The 22,828-nt window shown below is 36.7% G+C and overlaps 1 protein-coding gene across 5 annotated transcripts in view; it reads left to right on the top strand.

Moving 5' to 3' along the window:
- The window catches only part of EXOC2 (exocyst complex component 2), a 272,371-nt gene that overhangs the window by 51,766 nt on the left and 197,777 nt on the right, over positions 1–22,828 (top strand). For all 5 annotated transcript variants that reach the window (XM_053672552.1, XM_053672553.1, XM_037142694.2 and 2 more), the window contains 2 exons: positions 9,147–9,308; positions 15,453–15,629. In XM_053672552.1, coding sequence (XP_053528527.1) covers positions 9,191–9,308; positions 15,453–15,629 — 295 coding nt within the window. In that variant the 5' untranslated portion in view covers positions 9,147–9,190. The remainder of the gene's footprint in view (positions 1–9,146; positions 9,309–15,452; positions 15,630–22,828) is intronic.

The following is a 22,828-nucleotide window of genomic DNA, read 5'->3' as shown; positions in this document are numbered from 1 at the left end:
TTAAATTTTATTTCGTTACTTTTCAAGTACATTTCTTTTTTTAATCTATTTCTCCCATCCCACCCCACCCCCACCTTCCTTTCCTTAAAGCATTCCTTTTAGCATCTCTTGCAGAGCTGGTTTGGTGGAGGCATATTCTTTTAGACTTCTTTTGTCTTGGAAGCTCTTTATTTGGCCTTCTATCTTGATTGAGAGTCTTGCTGGGTAAAGTAGCCTTGGTTGCAGGTCTCTGGTTCTCATTACTTGGAATATTTCTTGCCATTCTCTTCTTGCTTGGAGTGTTTCCATTAAGAAGTCAGTAGCTAACCTTATTGGGGCTCCCTTGTATGTTACTTCCTGTTTCTCCCTTGCTGCCTTTAAGATTCTCTCCTCATCTTGGAGTTTTGCCATTTTAATGATGATGTGTGTTGAAGTGGGCCTCCTTGGGTTCCTCTTGATTGGGACTCTGTGATTCCTGGATTTGTGTGACTTTTTCTCTCATCCAATTTAGGGAAGTTTTTCCTCATTACTTTTTCAAATATGTTTTCTATCCCTTGTTCTTCTTCTCCTTCTGGTATCTCTATTATTCGGATATTATTATGTTTCATATTGTCTTGCATTTCTTTTAATCCTTCTTCATTCTTTCTGAGCTTCTTTTCCTTTTTTTGCTCTTTCAGGGATTTTTTTTTCTTTTTTTTACTTCAACCTCCTGATCCAACCTCCTTCTGCTTCATTGATCCTGCTTTGATTCCTTCTACTGTGTTCTTCAATTCAGAAGTTTTATTCTTCATTTCCTCTTGTCTCTGCTGATAGTTTCTATCTCCTTTTTCATGTTGATATAGTTTGCAGTGTGTTTATTTTTACTCCCCTGTAGTTTCTGGTAGCTCATTGTGAGCTCTTTGAACTTGTTGATAACCAGTGCTTTGAATTCAATATTTGGTAGTTGACTTGCCTCTATTTCATCTAACATTTTTTATGAGGTTTCTTCCTTTTCTATCATTTGGGGATTGTTTCCTTGTCTTCCCTTGTTTGTGAGACTCTTTTTGTTAGCCTCAGCTTCTTAAAATTGATCTGTTCTCACTCCCTGGGTTTATGGTGTGAACTTTTGTGTTGGAATGCCTGTGAAAGTCAGTGGTGCAGTCTCCTTCGGTTATCCTGGTTTTCTCCGTTTCAATCTAGTCCTTTTTTTTGTGTGTGTGTGATCAGTTGGAGGTGGAGGCAAAATATTTAATGACAGGAGTAGAGTATTTTATGATATTTACAGTCACAGCCGGTAGAGAAGAGATAGAAGATCTTTAGGCTATATATTGTGTTAACCGCAATCTTCAACTCAACTTGCCACTTTTAAGAGAGGATGGACAAAAGATAAGTCTCTTGTTGGGGAGGGAAGTCTTGTGACTTGGATCTAGAAAGCTGTGTGGTTGCAGGTAGTCAGATTTTGAGGTAAAGTGAGAGTAAAGAATAGTAAACAGGTGTAGTGTGTGAGCAAATAGAGTTAATCACTCCAGTAATAGAATTCAGGAACCTGTAAAGTGAGCTAAGATCCGGGAGATATATTGTGAAGTATTTAGTGTTGTATAGAACAGCTATTATGTACAATAATATTAGAGCAACACTCATATGACAGACTCTATGTGATGTCGATAACCTGAATAGGGGGTATAGAACTTTGGGTAGTGTGCTAAAGGAAAACTGCATGACATAAAGAAAATTAGCAATACACTGTGGAGGAGAGAACAGGGGAAACCTGTCTAATGATACAATATAACCAGCCAAGGCAAAGAAGCCTATACAGGAAGAGGAGGAATACAGAGATACTATTAAAATATAAAAGTGAGAATAATGAAAATAATAATAATAATATGCAGCAACTTTTGTCTTCTCTGTTATATCAAAGTGAAATTTGTCTCTCTGTCTGTACTGTTGGGATGCCCCCTCTTTGGGTCCAAGTCTGGTCTTTAGTTGTTTGTGCCCCTTGTGAGTAAAAGAAAACAAATAAACAAAAAAAACAGCAGGAGAAGGGAGAAAAAGCGTTAAGTTTGGAAAGAAAGGAAGAAGGAATAAAACAATAATAAAGTTAAAAAGGTACAAGATTACTAAAAAAAAATTACTAAAAATAAACAACCCACTAAAAAAACCTCTTGTTGGTTTCAAACGGGCCAAACCAGTGTTTCTGGCTGCAGCAGGAAGGTGAGGGTGGTTTGGTGTGGTGTTTCTGTGAGTGCTGTTCTATGCCCTGGCACCTCTCCCCAGCGCCCCATGAGGGCGATCTAGGTTGTTTTCAGAGCACTTTTCCTGTGGGGTCCTCTCTGTGAGCTGGGGTGCGGGGGTGTGCTCACCAGCCAGGCTGCCTGGGTTACACAGGATCTGGCACGGTCCTTCCTAGTTCTGTGGGGGAACTCAGGGGCTTCCTCCCATCCTCAGGATCGCTGCCACGCTGGGTAGGGAGCAGGCCAAGCTGCTGTGGCAGGAGAATCCTTCAGTTTACTTTTCAAAAATATTTCTCCAGAAAGCCTGCCTCTCAGCCCAGCCTAATACCCCAGCCAGACCTGTGGCTATCGGGGTCAGAGCCCTACATTGGGCTTCTCAATTCTCCTGGGCTGGCGACCACAGAGTGGAGGTTGAACAGGGCCCTTTGTGCTTGTTACCCTCTCTGAAAACTCAAGCAGACAGGTCTCTGCCTGATGTTTCCCAGCCTTGCTTAGACGAGGAGGGAGGGAGCTGATGACCCGGCTCTCTCCTAAGGACCCTGCAGCAGGCCCAAGGCTCCTAAAGAGTCTGCTGTAGACCCGCCGGGTGCCGGAGCTCCTGAAGAGTCCGTGGCAAACGCCCCCGTGGCTGGTCGCCGACTGAAGCCGCTGGGTGCCAGGGCTCCCATGGCAGACGCACCTGTTATTGGTTGCCGGCCAAGGCCACTAGGCGCTGGTTGCAGACTGAGGCCACTGGACCTGGACCAAGGCTGCTGGGCGCTGGCAGAGGCCGCTGGGTGCCGGCGAGCGAAGCCGCTGTTCTTGTCTTTGTTCAGGTCCCCGAGACCCCACTGACCTGCAGCTATCTCCTTACTGTCTGATCCTTCATTGTCCGTCAGAATCTCTGGCCTCTTAATTTCATAAATGCTGGGGAACCGTTGGCTGTTTGCGCTGTTCCTCCATAGATCTGCCAGGATTTTCTCCCATGTGTGTGGGAAATGGAATCCGCTCTATCCTACTTCGTCACCATCTTCCTACCTTCAGTTTATATATTCTAAACCAGAAGTTCTCTGAACCACCTCCTTTTGGTCTATTACTGAGGCTTCCATTGAGGGATGATTGATTAAATCATTGGCCATAGGTGATTGATTCAATCTCCAGCCCCCCCCCCCAAGATTCTCTTCATTCTTTATGGGCACATAGTATTCCATTGTGTAAAGGTACCACAGCTTTTTTATCCACTCATCTACTGATGGATACTTGGGCTGTTTCAGATCTTAGCCATTGTTGAATTGAACATAGGGGTGCATATATTCTTTCATATTAGTGTTTCAGGATACTTAGGATATATTCCCACAAGTGAGATTGCTGGATCAAAAGGCAGATCCATTTTAATTTTTTGAAGAAACTTGATACAGTTTTCCACAGTGGCTGTACCAGTCTCCATTTCCACCAGCAGTGCACAAGGATTCCTTTTTGTCCACCTCCTTGTATGCACTTGCTATTTGTTAATTTATTCTAGCAGGTATGATATGGTATCTCATTGTGGCTTTAATGTGCATGTCTGTGATGACTACATTTTTTTCATAAGTCTACAGGCCATCTGTATGCTCTCTTTGGAGAAATGTCTATTCAGGTCATTTCTCAGTTTTCAGGTTCTTTGCTCAGTTTTTAATTGGATTGTTTGTCTTCCTGGGGTTGAGTTGTGTAAATTCTGTATATATTTTTCAAATTACTCCCTTTATCAGCTGTACCACGGGCAATTACGTTCTCCCATACACTGGATTCTCTTTTTATTTTGTTGGTTTCTTTTGTTGAGCAAAAGCTTTTTAGTTTGATGTAGTCCAATTTTTTTCTTTTTTTCCCCTTACCCTAGGAGACCTATTGGCAAAAATATTTCTGTGTACTATTAGACTGAATCTGAGATTTTACTGTCTATATTTTCTTCTAGGATAGTTGTGGTTTTGCAACTTATGATTAAGTCTTTTATCCATTTTGAGTTTATTCTTGTATATGATATAAGTTGGTGACCAATTTTTTTTTGTCTGTGTGTGTGTACTTGTCCAATTTTCCCAGTATCTTTTTTTTTGAAGAGACTGGTCTTTACTCCATTGCATGTTCTTGCCTCCTTTGTCAAATATTTCGTGACCATATACATATGGGTTTATTTCTGGGCTCTCTGCTCTGTCCGTTGACCTATATGCCAGTTTTTATGCCAGTCCCAGGCTGTTTTGATTATGACGGCCTTGTAGTATTGTTTGATGTCAGGTATTTTGATTCCTCCTACTTTGTTTTTCTTTGTCAATATTGATGAGGTTCTTTTTTTGTTCCCATATACACTTTGGGGGTATTTGTTCGAGATATGTGAAATATGATATTGGCGTTTTAATAAGAATTGCACTGAATCTGTAGATTGCTTTACATAGTATGGACATAAAATAGTCTACTGCAGCCATATAACCTTTATATTTCTCTCTCAAGTTATTGTCTGAAAAATTATTTTCAACTTTTTTTCTAAAATGTAGTGGTTTTCAGTATAACCACAAAGTTGTACAGCCATCATCACAATCCATTTTAGAACTTTCATCGTGACAGCAAGAGGGTATACTCATTAGCAGTCACTCTTCATTTCTTCCCAGCCTCACCCTCCTCCTCCCCAGTCCTAGGAAACTACTAATCTACTTTCTGTCTCCATAAATGTGTCTATTCCAGATGTTCATATATAAATTAAATTGTGTAGTATGTGGTTTTTTGTGACTGGCTTCTTTGACTTAGTACAATGGTTTTAAGAAGCATCCATTTTGTAGCATGTGAGTACTTCATTCCTGTTTCTGTTGTTGCAAGGATGTGCCACATATCATTTACCCTTTCACCATTTACAGACTATTGAGTTCATTCCACTTTTTAGCTATTAATTAATAATTCTGTGGACATTCATAGACGTTTTTATGTGAGCATCATGTTTTCATTTTTCTTAGGTGTATATATGCTTAGGAGTGGAATTGGTAAATCATGTAGTAACTCCATGTTTAACTTAGTAAGGAACTGCCAAAGTGTTTTTCAGACTGTTTCTAACTTTTACATTCCACTCACTAATATACCATGGTTCTAATATCTTCACAACCTCAGCAGCATATTATTTTTTGCCTTTTTTATTATATCCTAGTGGGTGTAAATTGATACCTCATTGTGCTTTTGATTTTCATTTTCCTGATGACTAATGACATTGGGCTTCATTTCATGTGCTTATCAAACATTTTGTATCATTTTCAGCAAAATAACTACTCAGAATTGTTGCCCATTTCTACATTATATATACGTATATGTATTTTACTATTGAGTTGTATTTTTAATATATTCTAGAGACAAATGTCTTATCAGATACACCATTTGTTCCTATTTTGTGGCTTGTCTTTTTACTTTCTTTTTTAAACTTTTGTTTTGTTTTGTTTTGTTTAGTTGTTCAAGTACAGTTTTCTGTTTTTTATTCCCATCCCACCCACCCCCCAGTTCTCCCCACCTCCCTCCCATTTCCATCCCCCCTAGTTTTTGTCCATGTGACCTTTATACTTGTTCCTGTAAACCCTTCCCTTTTTCCCCTGAAATTCCCTCCCCTCTCCCTTCTGGTCACTGTCAACCTGTTCTCTATTTCAGTGTCTTTGGTTACATTTCGCTTGCTTGTTTGTTTTGTTGTTTAGCTTCCTGTTAAAGGTGAGATCATATGGTATTTGTCTTTCACCACCTGGCCTATTTCACTCAGCATAATGCTTTCTAGTTCCATCCAAGCTGTTGCAAAGCATAGGAGCTCCTTCTTTCTTTCTGCTGCATAGAATTCCATGGTGTAAATGTACCATAGTTTTTGGATCCATTCATTTACTGATGGGGTCCTAGGTTGCTTCCAACACTGGGCTATTGTAAATTGTGCTGCTTATGAACATTGGTGTGCATAGGTTCTTTTGGATTGGTGTTTCAGGGTACTTAGGATATAATCCTAGCAGTGGAATTTCTGGGTCAAAAGGCAGATCCATTTTTAGTTTTCTGAGAAAATTCCATACTGTTTTCCATAGTGGTTGTACTAGTCTGCAATCCCACCAACAGTGAACTAGGGCCCCCTTTTCCCCACAACCTCTCCAACATTTATTGATTGTTGCTTTGTTTATGATGGCCATTCATGCCAGTCATAAACATCTATGACTGGAGTGAAGTGGTATCTCATTGTGGTTTTAATTTGTATCTCTCTGATGGCTAGTGATGCTGAGCATCTTTTCGTGTCTCTGGACCCTCTGTATGTCCTCCTTGGAGAAGTATTCATTCAAGTCCTTTGCCCACTTTTTAATTGGGTTGCTTTTCTTCTTAGAGTGGAGTCATATAAGTTCTTTGCATATTTTGGAGATTAAACCCTTGAGGTATCATTGGCAAATATGTTGTCCCATATGGTTGGTTCTCTTTTTATTTTACTACTGTTTTTTTAGCTGTGCAGGAACTTTTAATTTTGATGAGATCCCATTAGTTTATTCCTTCCTTTATGTTCCTTCCTCTAGGGGACGTATCAGTAAAAATGTTGCTGTGTGAAATATCTGAGATTTTCCTGCCTATGTCCTTTCCTCTAGGACTTTAATGGTGTCAGGGCTTATATTTAAGATTTTTATCCACCTTGAATTTATTTTGGTGTATGGTGTAAGTTGGTGCTTGAATTTCATTTTTTTGCATGTAGCTGTCCAGTTCTCCCAACACCATTTGTTGAAGAGTCTATCTTTACTCCATTTTATGTTGGTGCCTCCTTTGTTGAATATTAAATGACCGTAGACACTTGGGTTTATTTCTGGGCTCTCTGTTCTCTTCCATTAGTCAATGTGCCTGTTTTAAAAATTACTTGACTATAAATATAAAGGTTTATATTTGGATTCTTAGTTTGATTTCATTGATCTACATGTTTGTCTTTATGCCAGCACTGCACTGTCTTGATTATGTAACTTTGTAGTAAGTTTTGAAATCAGGGAATATGGATCCTCCGACTTTGTTCCTCTTTGTCAAGATCATTCTGGCTATTTTGAGTTTTTTCTATTTTCATAATATTTATGATCAGCTTGTTCATTTCTGCAAAAAAGCCAATTCAGAATTTAATTGGGATTATAATTTATATGTGGATCAAATTGGGAGTATTGCCATCTTAATAATATTGTCTTCCCATTCATGTCTTTCCATTTTTTGTAGATGTTTAATTTCTTTTAACAATGTTTTGAAGTTTTCAAAATACAGGTTTTGCATTTCTTTTTTAAAACTTATTTCTGAGTATTTTATTTTTTTCATTCCATTGTGTACAAGTGTCTTTTAATTTTTTTTGCATGTATATATGCAATATATCTTTCATATCCCTACCCTCTACTCCTACATTTGTCCTGTTTTAATTCCTATGTCCCACTGATACCATGAAACGTTTGGAATATATTCAGCCTTTTTAAGCAATTATGTGAGATGTTGGTTTTTTTGGTCAGGTAATGTGTGATAGGCATTGAGGATGTATCAGTATAATTGATTAAAGATCATGTGTTCTCAAAGGGGTGACACAAATATGGTATTTAAGGTTTAACACAGCGAATATTAGAATGATGTAGTGGGAGCATTGCAAAGGGAAGGAGCAGGGAGATTTCGTTAGAGACAGTAACATTTAAGCTTCACCTTGAAATATTGGTAAGAATTTCACATACTTGGAAAGACTTGCTAGATAGTTTACACAAGAAAAAGGAAAGCATGAAGGCGTAAAATACTTGGCTGTTCATAAGAGGTAAACAGGCTTATGTGGTGTCAGATGACTGAGGGAAATGACTAGGGTGAAATACGAAATGTAGAGGAATCTAGTTTTTATAGCTGTTAATAAAATGTTAATGATTTTGCCCTGTCCATTGTGGTTCAGTTGGTTGGAGTGTTGTCCCATAGAATAAAAGCTTGTGGGTCCCGGTCAGGACACATATCCTCGTTGTGGGTTCTGTCTCTGGTTGGGAAGTGTTTGAGAAGGCAACTAATCAGTGTTTCTCTTTCTCTCCCTTCCTCTCCCTCTAAAAGCAGTGAAAAACATCCTCAGGTGAAGATTTTAAAAAGTTAAGAATTTTTCTGGCACTAGAGACCACTAAGCAGTGTCATGGGAAATTTTTATTTTTATACTTTTGAGGGGTGTTGTTGATGAGATCTGTGTTTTGGAGAATTCACTGTGGTGTTTGCTGAGAGTGAATTGCAGTGGAGATATAGTAGGGACAGAGTACTCAGAACAGCAATTTTCAACTGGTGTGAATTCTTTCAACAAGAATTTTTAAAACATGCAGTATCTGACTATTTAGTCAGGAGTTCTGACCTCTTTTTCCTTAGATCAGGGATGTCAAACACATTTTCACTGGGGTCCATATCAGCATTGTGATTGCCTTTAAAGGGCCAAAATAATTTTAGGACTGTATAAATATAACTACTCCTTGACTGGTAAGGAGTTGAAATTACATTTGGCCTTTCAAAGGCAACTTTGCTATACTTATTTGCTATACTAAGTATAATACAAACATAAAGCAGAATTTAGTACACCTATGGGAATATAAGTACAACGTAATTTTTATGAATATAATTAATCAGAATGTCTTCCTTAAACAACTTTGGGGGAACAGTTTCCATCATATATGTGGGAATCAGAGGTATAGGCATAGAGATAAATAGTGACATTAGGTTCTGTCTCTCATGGTATTGAAAGTTCCTACAAACAAGAGCTTAGTTTCTGTTATTTTGTAGATCTTTCCTTCTCAGTACCAACTAGAGTGTCCTTAGTAAATTTAATATTCAGTAGCTGTTGGCAGACCAGCTACATGGCAACTAAAAACTTCAGAACTGTATGTTTAAGAATATTTTTTATGTTCTGGTTCTAAATGTCTAGTGTTCTTGTATTTTGAATGCTTTTCTCAGTAGGCACTAATCCGTTTTTTCTTTCTCTTTTAACAGATTACGTCTGTAACTAAATCTCTAGTTGGCTCAACAAAAACACAATGTCTCGTTCACGGCAACCCCCCCTTGTGACAGGCATCTCTCCAAATGAAGGAATACCATGGACCAAGGTCATAATTAGAGGAGAAAACCTGGGGACTGGCCCAACTGACCTCATAGGTAAGGGCAAGGACTGGGCTACATATCCATGGTAAATGCATTTTTATGTTGAATAGTAGAGGCAAGACATATTATTTGAAATAGTGACGGTGATAGAAAAACATTACTGTGGTCTGTACAGAGTGATCTGAATAAAAGTGAGAAAATTATTTGATTTTCTGATTTTTTGTTAAAAATCATTATTTTATCAAATCTTATGTATATTATCTTTTATTGGGTCCTTCAGAAAGTTTCCCTTGGCTGAGATTTGCCTCCATTTCTTCATTGTACTCTCTCCTGCTTAGATTGCCAAAACAGCCTCCTCGTTATTTTTGCTCTCTTTAGTTTTCTTGTCATTGTACACCTGTCTGTGTTCCTTCTTAAATGCTTTGTGAATTACGGCTCTTCTGTTCATTATTGCTCTTCAGATGAAATCTAAACTCCAGCACCTGGTGATGTCATGCCACTGGGCTCTTGTCCTCTTTCCATCTAAAAGAGACTCTCTTAGCCCTGGCTGGTGTAGCTCAGTGGATTGAGCACAGGCCTGGGAACCAAACAACCACGGTTTGATTCCCAGTCAGGGCACATGCCTGGGTTGCCAGCCAGTTCCCACCCAGCAGGGGACACACAAGAGGCAACCATACATTGATGTTTCTCTCCCTCTCTCCTTAACCTTTCCCCTCTAAAGATAAATAAATAAAATCTTTAAAAAAAAATTTTTTTATTGATTATGCTGTTACAGTTGTTCTATTCACCCTTTCATTCCCCTCCACTCTACCCCCCATCCCCACCATTACCCCCCCGTTAGTTTATGACCATGTGTCTCAAGTCCTTTAGATTATATATTTCCCATGCTATTCTTGCCCCCCCCTTCTATTTTCTATCTACTGTCTATGCTACTTATTTTCTGTACCCTCTCCCCCCTTCTCCTCCTCCCACTCCCCTGTTGCTAACCCTCCTTGAGATCTTCATTTCTATGTTTGCACTCCTGATCTAGCTGTCCTTTTAGTTTGCTTTTGTTTTAGGTGTGGTTGTTAATAACTGTGAGTTTGTTGTCCTTTCACTGTTCATGTTTCTTTAACTTCTTTTTCTTAGATAAGTCCCTTTAACATTTCATATAATAAGGGCTTGGTGATGATGAACTCCTTGAATTTGATCTTATCTGAGAAGCACTTTATCTGCCCTTCCATTCTAAATGAAAGTTTTGCTGGATAGAGCAATCTTGGTTGTAGGTCTTTGGATTTCATGACTTGGAATACCTCTTTCCAGCCCCTTCTTGCCTGTAAGGTCTCTTTTGAGAAATCTGCTGACAGTCTGATGGGGACTCCTTTGTAGGTGACTGTCCCCTTAGCTCTTGCTGCTTCTAGGATTCTCTCCTTCATTTTAATCTTGGCTAATGTAATGATGATGTGCCTTGGTGTGTTTCTTCTTGGGTCCAACTTCTTTGGTACTCTCTGAGCTTCCTGGATTTCCTGGAAGTCTATTTCCTTTGCCAGATTGGGGAAATTCTCCTTTATTATTTGTTCAAATAAGTTTTCCACTGGTGGCTGTGCCTTTCCCCCTTCTGGTACCCTTATTATTCAGATGTTGGAGTGTTTAAAGTCCTGGAGGTTCCTAAGACTCTCCTGATTTCTTTGAATTCTTGCTTCTTGACTCTTTTCTGTTTGGCCATTATTTGCTTTCTTCTGGTCCACTCCATTGATTTGAGTCCCAGTTTCCTTTTCATTGCTATTGGTGTCCTGTGCAATTCCATTCATTTCAATTAGTTTCGCCTTCATATATTTGTCTAATTTGTGGCTATAATCAACCAGTTCTGTGAGGATCCTGATGACCAGTGTTTTAAACTGTACGTCTGAGAGTTTTGCTATTTCTTCATCGGTTAGATCTATGGGCTCTGGGGCTTTGAGATCTTGCGACATTTTTGGTCTGTTCTGGCCCTTTAAGTGTGAGAAGCGGTGCCTTGGACTCCCAGGTCACTGGGTTGTGACACTGTATGTGGGGGCGTGGTCAGAGCGGGGAAATGGCGACCCCCTCTGCTGTTTCTCACAGCTGGGTGAGGAGCAGTGCCTTAGGTGGTTCACCAGGGCCGGGCCACTCAGAGTCACTGGGTTATGATGCTGTATGTGGAGGTGGGGTCAGAGCAGAGAAATGGCGGCGCCCTCCACTGCCGCTTGCCGTGGGACCCACTGGGCCCGGTCCAACCGCCCACTCCCTCGCCTGTCTGCCCGCGCACAAATGCGCGACCGCAGTCAACACGCAGCACCGCTCCCCCGCTGTCTCCCCCTCGGTCGCTCTCTAGGTCCAACCCTGCGCCTGGATTCCACGAGTCTGGAGTCCACGGGTCTGGAGTCCGCGCGCCTGGATTCTGTCTGACTTAGTCCTCCTGTGTAATCCCGCTTCACCAGCCGTTGGTTTCGCCCCTTACCGGTCAGGCTGAAGAATTTGTTGTTAAAGGATTTCCGAAAAGTTCAATTTTCCGTGTTCTGGCTGTGTTTTCTGTTGCTAATATTTAGTTGTCTCTAAACTTGGTTGTGTGAGAAGGCACAGCACATGCACCTATGCCTCCATCTTGGCGGAAGTCCTAATAAATAAAATCTTTAAAAAATAAAATAAAATAAAAGAGACTCTCTCATCAGGTGACTTATAGGTCTTGTTTCTTTTTCTCTGTCACATGGCAGCTCCATCATGATTGAGAGCAATACCACTAATCTGAAATTCATAGTCTGCCTGCCAAGGCTTGAGACTTACAGCCAAAAATCTCTTCAGACTAATTCTCATGCATGTTAATCTGTCTTTTTAGTTAGATTTTTCTAATCTTTACATATTTAGAGCAAACTGAGTTTTAGTTTTTAGAGTCAGCTTATGTCTTTTAATCTTTTGAAGCTCAAGGACATGAATGATAGAAAACAATGCATACAGTTGGTACAGCATAACTGTTTTTAGATGGTGGTTTGCATGGTGTTTCTCCCCTCTGTTACGTGGAAAACCTTTGCTGTGGCTTATTTAAACATTGATATTTGTCAGTGGTTCTCATGCCTGGCTTTTCTTAATCTTTTCTAGAACTTAAAAAAAAATACTGTGTGCCATTAAGTCTCAGTCTCTGAAGAGCCTTGTTGTTGTTGTTGTCATTATTGTTAAATACAACTGAGTGTTAGATATAGCCAGGGAAAAGAGCAAATTAGAAATATAATTTTAAGGTCAGTTAAGATTATTTTCCTGTGAATTCTTTATGAGGATATACCTATCCATTGAGAATGAGGAAGGGAGAGACTGTAATGTATATGGTACTGCATATATATTCTGATTTCCCATCTGCATTTATCTGGATTCACACATTCTCTTGACTCATGTCTTAATTTGGTAAAATATTGGAGATTATGAATTGGAACTTGTTTTTCTTGTATTATAGCTGCTGATTGACAGATTGTTTTTTGGCCATTCAGAAAAACCTTTGAAAAGAGAAAGTGAACTGAAGTTCCCCACCTTCAGATTATGTTTAATAACTGAGTTTTACATTTCCCAACTACTTCTGTTTGTTAGTGTTATTTAAATATGTCTCATTTTATATTGTTTCTATAGTTTACGTTTTATTCTTCAGTAAATAAAACATTTATTCTTATGAAGATAGACTTATCTAATCATATGTCTTGTGTTTTTGATATAACTCATTCCAGAGTTTTGTTTATCCAGAGTGGAAAAGTGTCCAGAATGTATGAAAAGAGGCCATATGGATAGAGGTTATATCTCACAATTTCATTGGCAGTCATTGTGAGCTCTTAAACATGATAGTTACTACTCTGTATGAATTTTAATCTTGACTTAGCTGCAGGCAATGCTATTGTTATTTGACTAAATGTATATTACTTTTATAAACCTTGATAGTTCAGCTTTCAACCTGCCTATGTATTGCCAAAAAAACATTTTCTAAAAAAGCAAACTTAACCTACTAAGTTGTTTAAGTGTTTTTAATTCAGATATATCTATACTAGCCAAATAAAACCCTATAAAAACACTTTATTTGGAAGTCTACAAGTTATTTAAAATAAGACCTTATATTTCATGAAGCAAATTTCTTAGCTTTTAGTAACTTAGCAAAAGTGTGTTCAAGAAATTAGATAGGTCTTATAATCTTATTTAATTTTCTTGACATTTTAAGTGATCCACTTGCATGTGTTTAAAATTATATGGTGATTATTAATTTTTTTAGTTAAAATGCAGAATACATGGTAAATCAGAGGAACACTGGTAGAAGCTATGACCAGATGAATATGGCATTGTTCTGGATAATTTTTTTCTAACTTGTACCATTATGGTCATTATTCGTGTTTGCTCATTCAAACATGTTTGTAAGACTCCATGTTTTCATAGCTGACGGCTGTTCCTGTCCATCAGCGCTGATGGTAAGATGTTTCTCCAGCAGGGAATTTATATTAATAGTGAATTTACATTAAACCCTAACATTTGTTCTTGAGTTTTTCTCCTTTCTGATATGGTAAATTTAAAAAGATTAAGTTTTATATTGACCTGGAGTGATATCAAATTATCTACCATCTGTAATTAAACAGTTTGTAAATTAAAACATTTCTCATTCAATTAAAAAAATACACAGATTTATGTATGTGTACAAATTATTTGAACAAATACACATTGAAATTTTTCACAGTTATTATCTTGGAGATAGGAATTCCAGAGAGGCTCTCAGTCTCTTAAATTGTTTAAATGGTTTTTAACAAAATTAGATTATCAGGAACGATATCTAAGACATTCTTATTTGAAAAAAAAATTAATTATGAGTGCATTTAAAATGTGTAAATGTCATTACATATCTTAAAAAGCCAACAGAAAACTTAACCCTAAAGAAACCTCTAAATGTTTTATTATTAAATAAAATTCATACATGAATATATAATCGATGTTTTAGGGAATCTTTAAAATTCATTATTTCAATAAATGTCTTTAAATATAGCTGTTTTTATTTCTTTATAGTTAATATAACATTCTTACTAAATATCACTTTAAGTTGTAACAGAGCATTACAGTCTCTTCCTACATTTTTTCAACTGTAGTGTTTCAAGGGAAAAATTTCTCTACTGTATTTCTGGGAAAAAATTATAATTGCCCAACTTAACTGTTGAGCAATATAGAAAGTCACATAATAAGAAAAGAAAGTATAAAGTGGCCAGGTCTTTGACGCATATATTTTGGTTATTTGCTCCATAAATGTTTGTTATATTGGTCTCTGTTTTATGGAAATGGAAAAATAGAGGTGAAATCAGTTAGTAGACTAGATGGCAGTTTGTTTACATGGTAGTATTTTGTTGTTTTTCCAGAGGTCTTGTGTTCCTCTCTATAATCTTTCAGTGCCTCCCTGTTTCATTACAGCCTAAATTGTAATATACGTGGAATTGGGCCTGAGATGCCAGGTGTGAGTTGACCTTTTGGGAGTGCCCATTATTATGAAAGCAGAATATGGTATAGTATCATGAACTGCTTTTAGAAGAATGATAAGCAGATATTAAAAACGAAATAGTAAACCAGTAATGTCTGAGAACATACCCTGGATTTACCAGACTCCAGGCTATGCTTCAAATAAAGTATCTACTTTAGTTCATTCTGTTACACCATGTATAATTGAACACTAGTAAAAGTATTTGCAGGTTGTATTCAGGAAGATGAAGAAATTTGTTTTTAGGGAATGATCTATCATTTATTTATACTTTAGAATTTTATGTCAATAACTTTGACTTCTAATAACAGCAATAATTTTCCTTCTAGTATCTGTGAGAGCAATTTAAGATTCTTACAGTCTTAAGTAATCAGAATGCCTAGACATTATTATTATGGCCATTATGATCTAATTCCATTGATTTTTAAAGGAACTTGAATGTAATCTTAAAGAAGTCTTAACTATTAGAGAAAAAAGATTAGGCAAAAATCAATGAGACAGTGGTGTATTTGCAAATAATATTTGGTATATTCAATAATGGAAATAATATTGAATAAATATTGAACAAAGACATGTTACTTCTAGATTTATTTTTCAGCTTTTGAAAAGGCCTGGTATTACCAAGAAGAAAAAGAAGAATTGCCTTTTTATGTAATAGACATAATTAACTCTTATTATTGTTCTTTTTAACTTTGTTTCGTGCATGTTTTTATTTTCAGGCCTGACAATTTGTGGACATAATTGCCTCCTGACAGCAGAATGGATGTCTGCAAGTAAAATAGTATGTCGAGTGGGACAAGCTAAAAATGACAAAGGAGATATAATTGTCACAACCAAGTCAGGTGGCAAAGGAACATCAACAGTATCTTTCAAGCTACTCAAACCTGAAAAAATAGGTATCACTTTTCATGCTGTTATTCTGAATATGAGAATAAAAATGGGTTTTGTCTATTAAAATTTCAAACTGGTATATTAGTCTAAAATGTATCTATTATTATATCTTATTAGGAATGGGGTACTGGTTAAAATTTGCATTACTTTTGAAAAAGTACCTAAGGGTGATGATCCTGATAGAACTATCATTTTAAATTCTTTATAAAATCTGTTCATTTAAAATTTTGATTTGGCTAATGTTCCATGCTCTTAAGTACATTTATTCTTGAACTGTATTTTTCTCTATTATATGCTTAAGATTTGAGGTGAAATAATGCTCCTGATTTGACCAAATTAGCAGTAATATCTAAGTACCATGCTGTTTTCCTTCATTTTCTCCTTCCTTTCAGTCCTGGACAAAATGCTGCCCGATCGGGAGGTGCCTTTAGTCCTTTAAATTAAAAATAATTCTTTATTGTACCCTGGAGAATATTACATGTTATGTTTTTATACACTTAACACCATATTCTCATATTAGAATAATTAAGAACTTGGCCTGAGGAGCCAGACTCTGCCTTTTAATCTGGGCTCTAGTGCTACTAACTGTGGAACTTCAGTGCCCCGTACAAAAAGTAAATGTTCAAAAATTATAACTTTTTTCATTTTTAAAAATTTTCTTTTTTTAAAGTAAATTTATTGGGGTGATATTAGTTAATAACATTAAGTTTCAAGTATACAATTGTGTAGTAATCTCATGTATATTGCATTGTGTGCTCACCACTCAGTCTAGTGTCCTTCTGTCACCATATATTTGACCTCTTTTACCCTCTTCAACCTCCCCATTATACCCCTTACCCTTGGTTAACCACCATACTGCCTGCGTCTATGAGTTTGTTTATTTTGATTGTTAATTTTTTGTTTTCTATTTTACATATCACATGTGTGTAGTATTTTACTGTATGCATTAACCACATTGTTTATATATTCAGTCATCCATCAGAGGATACTTAGGTTGTTTCCATGTCTTGGCTAACCTGTATAATGCTATGATTGCTAGCATTATAGGGTTACATATCTTTTTTTAAAAGATTATATTTACTTTTAGAGAGAGGGGAAGGGAGGGAGAAAGAGAGGGGGAGAAACATCATTGTGAGGTTGTCTCTTATGTGGCCCCCACTGGGGATGTGGCCTGCAACCCAGGCATGTGCCCTGACTAGGAATCGAACTGCTAATCCTTTGGTTCATAGCCCGCACTCAATCCACTGAGCTACACCATCCAGGCTGGGTTATATATTTTTATGAATAAATATTTTCAAATTTTGGGGGTAGATACCCAGGATAGGGATTGCTGGGTCATATGGTAGCTCTATTTTTACTTTTTTGAGGAATGTCCATACTGTTTTTCATAGTGGCAACAGCATGGATAGATCTTGAGAATATCATACTAAGTGAAATAAGTCAAGACAGAAAAAGTCAGGAACCATATAATTTCACTTATATGTGTGCTGTAAAGCTGGAAGAAAAAAATAAGAAAAACAAACAAAGACTCACAGATGCACAGAACAGTGTGGTGGTTACCTGAGAGAAGGGGGTAAAGGGAGTCGATTAATATGGTGATGGAAGAAGATTTGACTTTGGTGGGCACACAATGCAATATACAGATTATATATCGTAGAAATGTACACTTGAAACCTGTACAATTTTTTTAGTCAGTGTCAACTCAATACATTTAATTAAAAAAGAGAAAATTAAATAAAATTCTTACCATCACTATATGAGGGTTTCTTTTTTTTCCACCTCCTCTTTAACACGTATTTCTTGTCTTAATTGATAATAACCATTCTAGCTATTGTGATATTATCTCATTGTGGTTTTAATTTGCATTTCCCTTATAGCTAAGGAAATTGAGAATCTTTTTCAAATATCTGTTGGCCGTTTGTATGTCTTTTTGGGAAAATAGCCAGTCAGTTTCAGGTCCTCTGCCCATTTTTTAATTGGAACAGTTGTTTTTGTTGTTGTTTAGTTATATGATTTCTTTATATATTTTAGATATTAGCCCCTTATCAGAGGTATCATTTACAAATGTTTTCCTCATCCAGTTGGTTGCCTTTTTATTTTGTTGATAGTTTCTTTTGTGTGCAGAAGCTTTTAAGTTTGATATAGTCCCATTCATTTATTTTTGCTTTAACTTCTTTTGCCTTTGAGGTCAAATTCATAAAATCCTGAGACCCAGGTCTGTAAGTTTAGTACCTATGTTTTCTTCTATGTATTTTATTGTCTCCAGTCTTATATTTATGTATTTGATCCACTTTTTACTACTTTTTGTATAAAATAGCAGTGTCATAGATTTCATTTTTTTGCACATGGCTTTCCAATTTTTCCAGTACCACTTAATGACGAGCCTTTGTTTTCTCTAGTGTATGTTTATGGCTTCTTTGTTGAAAATTAGTTGCCCAAATACATATGAGTTTATTTCTGGGCTTTCAGTTTTGTTCCATTGGTCCATGTATCTCCCCCCCACCTGCGGAAGTACCATACTGTTTTGATTATTGTACCTTTGTAGTATAGTTGAAGTCAGGGAGTGTGATACCTCCACCTTTTTTTTTTTTTAAATTTTCAGGATTGCTTTGGTTATCCAGGGTTTTATACAAATTTAAGGATTTTTGTTGTTGTTGTTTTCTATCTTTGAAAGATGCCATTGGGATTTTTATGGGGATTGCATTAAATTTTGTATATTTAGGTAGTATGGCCATTTTCACTATGTTAATTCTTTTAATTCATGAACATGGAACATCTTTCTATTTCTTTGTGTCTTCAATGTCTTTTAAGAATGTCTAGTAGTTTTCATGTCCTTCATATCTTTGTTTATTCCTAGATATTTTATTATTTTTGTTGCCATTGCAAATGGAATTGTTTTTGTTTTTAGTTTTTTGAAATTTAATTGTTAGTATATAGAAATGCAGTGCATTTTTTTACACTAATTCTGTATCCTGCAGGTTTACTGTACTTGTTTGATTCTACTAGTTTTTGGTGGCACTTTTATGGTTTTAATTATACAAAATTATGCCATTTGCAAAAAATGACAGTTTTACTTCTTCATTCTTTATTTGTATGCCTTTCATTTCTTTCTCTTACTTGATTAATCTAGAGGGGTCATCCAGTATTATGTTGAATAATAGTGGTGAGAGTGGGCATCTTTGTCTTGTTTCTGCTCTTAGAGGAAGATTTTCAGTTTTTTACCATTAAGTATGATATTAACTGAGGGGTTATCATGTATGACTTTTATTATGTTTATGTACTTCTCTGCCCATTTTATTGAGTGCTTTATTCATCATAAATGACTGTCGTATCTCATCAAATGCTTGTCTGTATTTATTGATAGTGATTTTTATCCTTTATTTTGTTAATGTGGTGTCTCACATTTATTGATATCTAAATGTTGGGCCATCTTTTCACCATTGACTGAACTCCAGTTCATTATGGTGTATTGTCTTTTTAATGTATCAATTTGCTAGTAATCATTTAGGATTTTTGCATCTATATTCATCAAAGATACTGGCCTATAATTTTTTTATTTACATTTTCCTTATCAGGTTTTAGTATTAGGGTAATGTTGGCCTCATAAAATGAGTTAGGAAGTTTTGCCTTTAAAAAATATTTTGGAAGGGTTTGAGAAGAATAGCTATTAAATTCTCTTTGAATGTTTGTTCAGATCACTGAAGCCATTTATCTGGTCCTGGATTATTACTTTTTGGGAGGTTTTTGATGACTTTTTCCATTTTCTTACTGTTGATTATTTTGCTTTGATTTTTCTTCATGATTCTTTGTAGGAATGTTATATATTTCTGGGCAGTTGTCCATTTCTTCTAGGTCAGGGGTGTCAAACTCATTTTCAGTGGGGGCCACATCAGTCTCGTGGTTGCCTTCAAAGGGCCGAATGTAATTTTAACTCCTTAACTGTTAAGGAGTAGTTACATTTATACAGTCCTAAAATTATTTGGGCACCACTGTCTAGGTTATTGAATTTGGTGTCATACACCCTTTCTGAGTATTTTTGTAGCTTCTCTTTCATTTCTGATTCTGAGTTTTTTTCTCTTTTTCCTTAGTGAGTCTTGCCAGAGGTTTGTTAGTTTTATTGATCTTTCCAGTAACCAGTTCTTCGTTCCATTAATTTTTGTGTTTTTTTGTTCTCTATTTCATTTATTTCTTTTCTAATTTTTATTTTTTTCTTTTAGTGACTTTGTGCTTTGTATTTTTTTCCTCCTTATTTATTTAAGTTGAACTATTAGGGTGTTTATTTGAAGTTTTTCTTGTTTCTCAAAGTAGGCCTTCAAAGATGTAAATCTCTCATTACCACTTTGGCTGTATCCATGAAATTTTTTTTTTTTTTTTTACATTTTAATTGTGTTTTTTTTTTTTTTAATTTTATTTAGTTACTTTTCAAGTACATTTTTTTTTTCTCTTCCCCCCCCGCCCGGTTTCCCCCCCCCCTTCCATTTCCCCCCCCGCCCCCCCCAGTCCTCATCTCTGTGTCTTTCATACTTGTTCCTCAAAATCCCTCCCCATTTTTCCCCTTAAGTTCCCTTCCCTCTCCCCTCTGGTCGCTGCCCACTTGTTCTCTATTTCAGCGTCTTTGTTTTTATTCTGTTTGCTTGTTTGTTTTATTCTTTAGCTTCCTGTCAAAGGTGAGATCATATGGTATTTGTCCTTCAATGCCTGGCCTATTTCACTCAGCATAATGCTTTCCAGTTCCATCCATGTTGTTGCAAAAGGTAGTAGTGCCTTCTTTCTCTCTGCTGCATAAAATTCCATGGTGTATATGTACCACAATTTTTGGATCCATTCATTTACTGATGGGCACCTAGGTTGCTTCCAACTCTTGGCTATTGTAAATTGTGCTGCTATGAACATTGTGGTGCATAGGTTCTTTGAAATTGATGTTTTAGGATTCTTGGGGTATAATCCTAGCAGTGGAATTGCTGGGTCAAAAGGCAGGTCGATTTTTATTTTTCTGAGAAAATTCCATACTGTTTTCCATAATGGTTGTACCAGTCTGCAATCCCACCAACAGTGAACTAAGGTCCCCTTTTCCCCACACCCTCTCCAACATTTGTTGTTTGTTGCTTTGTCTATTATAGCCATCCTGACTGGTGTAAAGTGGTATCTCATTGTGGTTTTAATTTGCATCTCTCTGATAGCTAACGATATTGAGCACCTCTTCATGTGTCTCTGGATATTCTGTATGTCCTCTTTAGAGAAGTGTCTGTTCAAGTCCTTTTCCCATTTTTTAATTGGGTTCGATGTCTTCCTAGAGGGGAGTCGTGTAAGTTCTTTGTATATTTTGGAGATTAAACCTTTGTCTGAGGTATCATTGGCAAATATGTTTTCCCATACAGTTGGTTGTCTTTTTAATTTGATACTGTTTTCTTTAGCCATGCAGAAGCTTTTTATTTTGATGAGATCCCATTTGTTTATTCTTTCCTTTATATTCCTTGCTCTAGGGCACATATCCGTAAAAATGTTGCTGTGTGGAATATCTGAGATTTTCTTGCCAATGTTCTCCTCTAGTACTTTAATGGTGTCATGGCTTATATTTAAGTCTTTTATCCACCTTGAATTTATTTTGGTGTATGGTGTAAGTTGGTGCTCAAGTTTCATTTTTTTGCACGTAGCTGTCCAGTTCTCCCAACACCATTTGCTGAAGAGGCTATCTTTACTCCATTTTATGTTACTGCCCCCTTTGTCGAATATTAATTGACTGTAGAGGGTTGGGTTGATTTCTGGGCTCTCTGTTCTGTTCCATTGGTCTATGTGCCTGTTTTTATGCCAGTACCAGGCTGTTTTGATTACAGTGGCCTTGTAATACAGTTTGATATCAGGTATTGTGATCCCTCCTACTTTGTTCTTCTTTCTCAAAAGAGCAGCTGCTATTTGGGCTCGTTTATGATTCCATATAAATTTTTGAAGTGTTTGTTCTATGTCTGTGAAATACGCCATTGGTACTTTAATAGGTATTGCATTGAATCTGTATATTGCTTTGGGTAGTATGGACATTTTGATGATGTTAATTCTTCCAATCCATGAACACGGTATATGTTTCCATTTGTTTGTGTCTTCCTTGATTTCTTTCTTCAGTGCTGTGTAGTTTTCTGCATACAGGTCTTTTACCTCTTTGGTTAGGTTTATTCCCAGATATTTTATTTTTCTTTTTGCTATATCGAATGGGATTTTTTCCTTGATTTCTGCTTCTGCTGATTCATTGTTTGTATACAAAAATGCCTTTGATTTCTGGATATTGACTTTGTATCCTGCCGTTTTGCCAAATTCATTAATTAGTTTGAGCAGTTTTTTGGGTAGAGTCTATAGGATTTTCCATGTACACTATCATGTCATCTGCAAACAGTGACAATTTTGTTTCCTCCTTTCCTATTTGGATGCCTTTTATTTCCTTTTCCTGCCTGACCGCTGTGGCCAAAACTTCTAATACTATATTGAATAGGAGTGGTGAAAGTGGACATCCTTGTCTTGTTCCTGATCTTAGTGGAAAAGCTTTTAGTTTTTGTCCATTGAGTATGACATTGGCTGTAGGTTTCTCATAAATGGCCTTTATTATATTGAGGAATGTTCCCTCTATTCCCATTTTGCTGAGTGTTTTTATCATAAATGGGTGTTGTACCTTATCGAAAGCTTTTTCTGCGTCTATTGATATGATCATGTGGTTTTTGTCTTTGCTTTTGTTTATGTGATGAATTACATTTACTGTTTTGCGAATGTTGAACCATCCTTGCATCCCTGGGATGAATCCCACTTGGTCAGGGTGTATAATCTTTTGGATATATTGTTGGATGCGATTTGCTAATATTTTGTTGAGGATTTTAGCGTCTATGTTCATCAGCGATATTGGCCTGAAGTTTTCTTTCTTTGTTGTATCTCTATCTGGTTTTGGAATTAGGATGATGCTGGCTTCATAAAAGGAGTTAGGGAGTTTTCCATCCTTTTGGATTTTTTGGAATAGTCTGTGAAGAATGGGGGTTAGCTCTTCCTTAAATGCTTTGTAGAATTCTCCTGTGAATCCATCTGGTCCAGGGCTTTTGTGTGATGGGAGTTTTTTGATTACTGCTTCAATTTCTTTTGCTGTTATTGGTCTATTCAGGTGTTCTACTTCTTTTTCATTGAGTTTTGGGAGATTATATTTTTCTAGAAATGTGTCCATTTCCCCTAG

The sequence above is a fragment of the Artibeus jamaicensis genome, unplaced genomic scaffold, assembly GCF_021234435.1.
Source record: "Artibeus jamaicensis isolate MK-2021 breed Jamaican fruit bat unplaced genomic scaffold, CSHL_Jam_final contig_769, whole genome shotgun sequence".
Taxonomy (NCBI): Eukaryota; Metazoa; Chordata; class Mammalia; order Chiroptera; family Phyllostomidae; genus Artibeus; species Artibeus jamaicensis.
The sequence above is the reverse complement of the archived record's forward strand: the minus strand, read 5'-3'. Positions and strand labels throughout refer to the sequence as shown.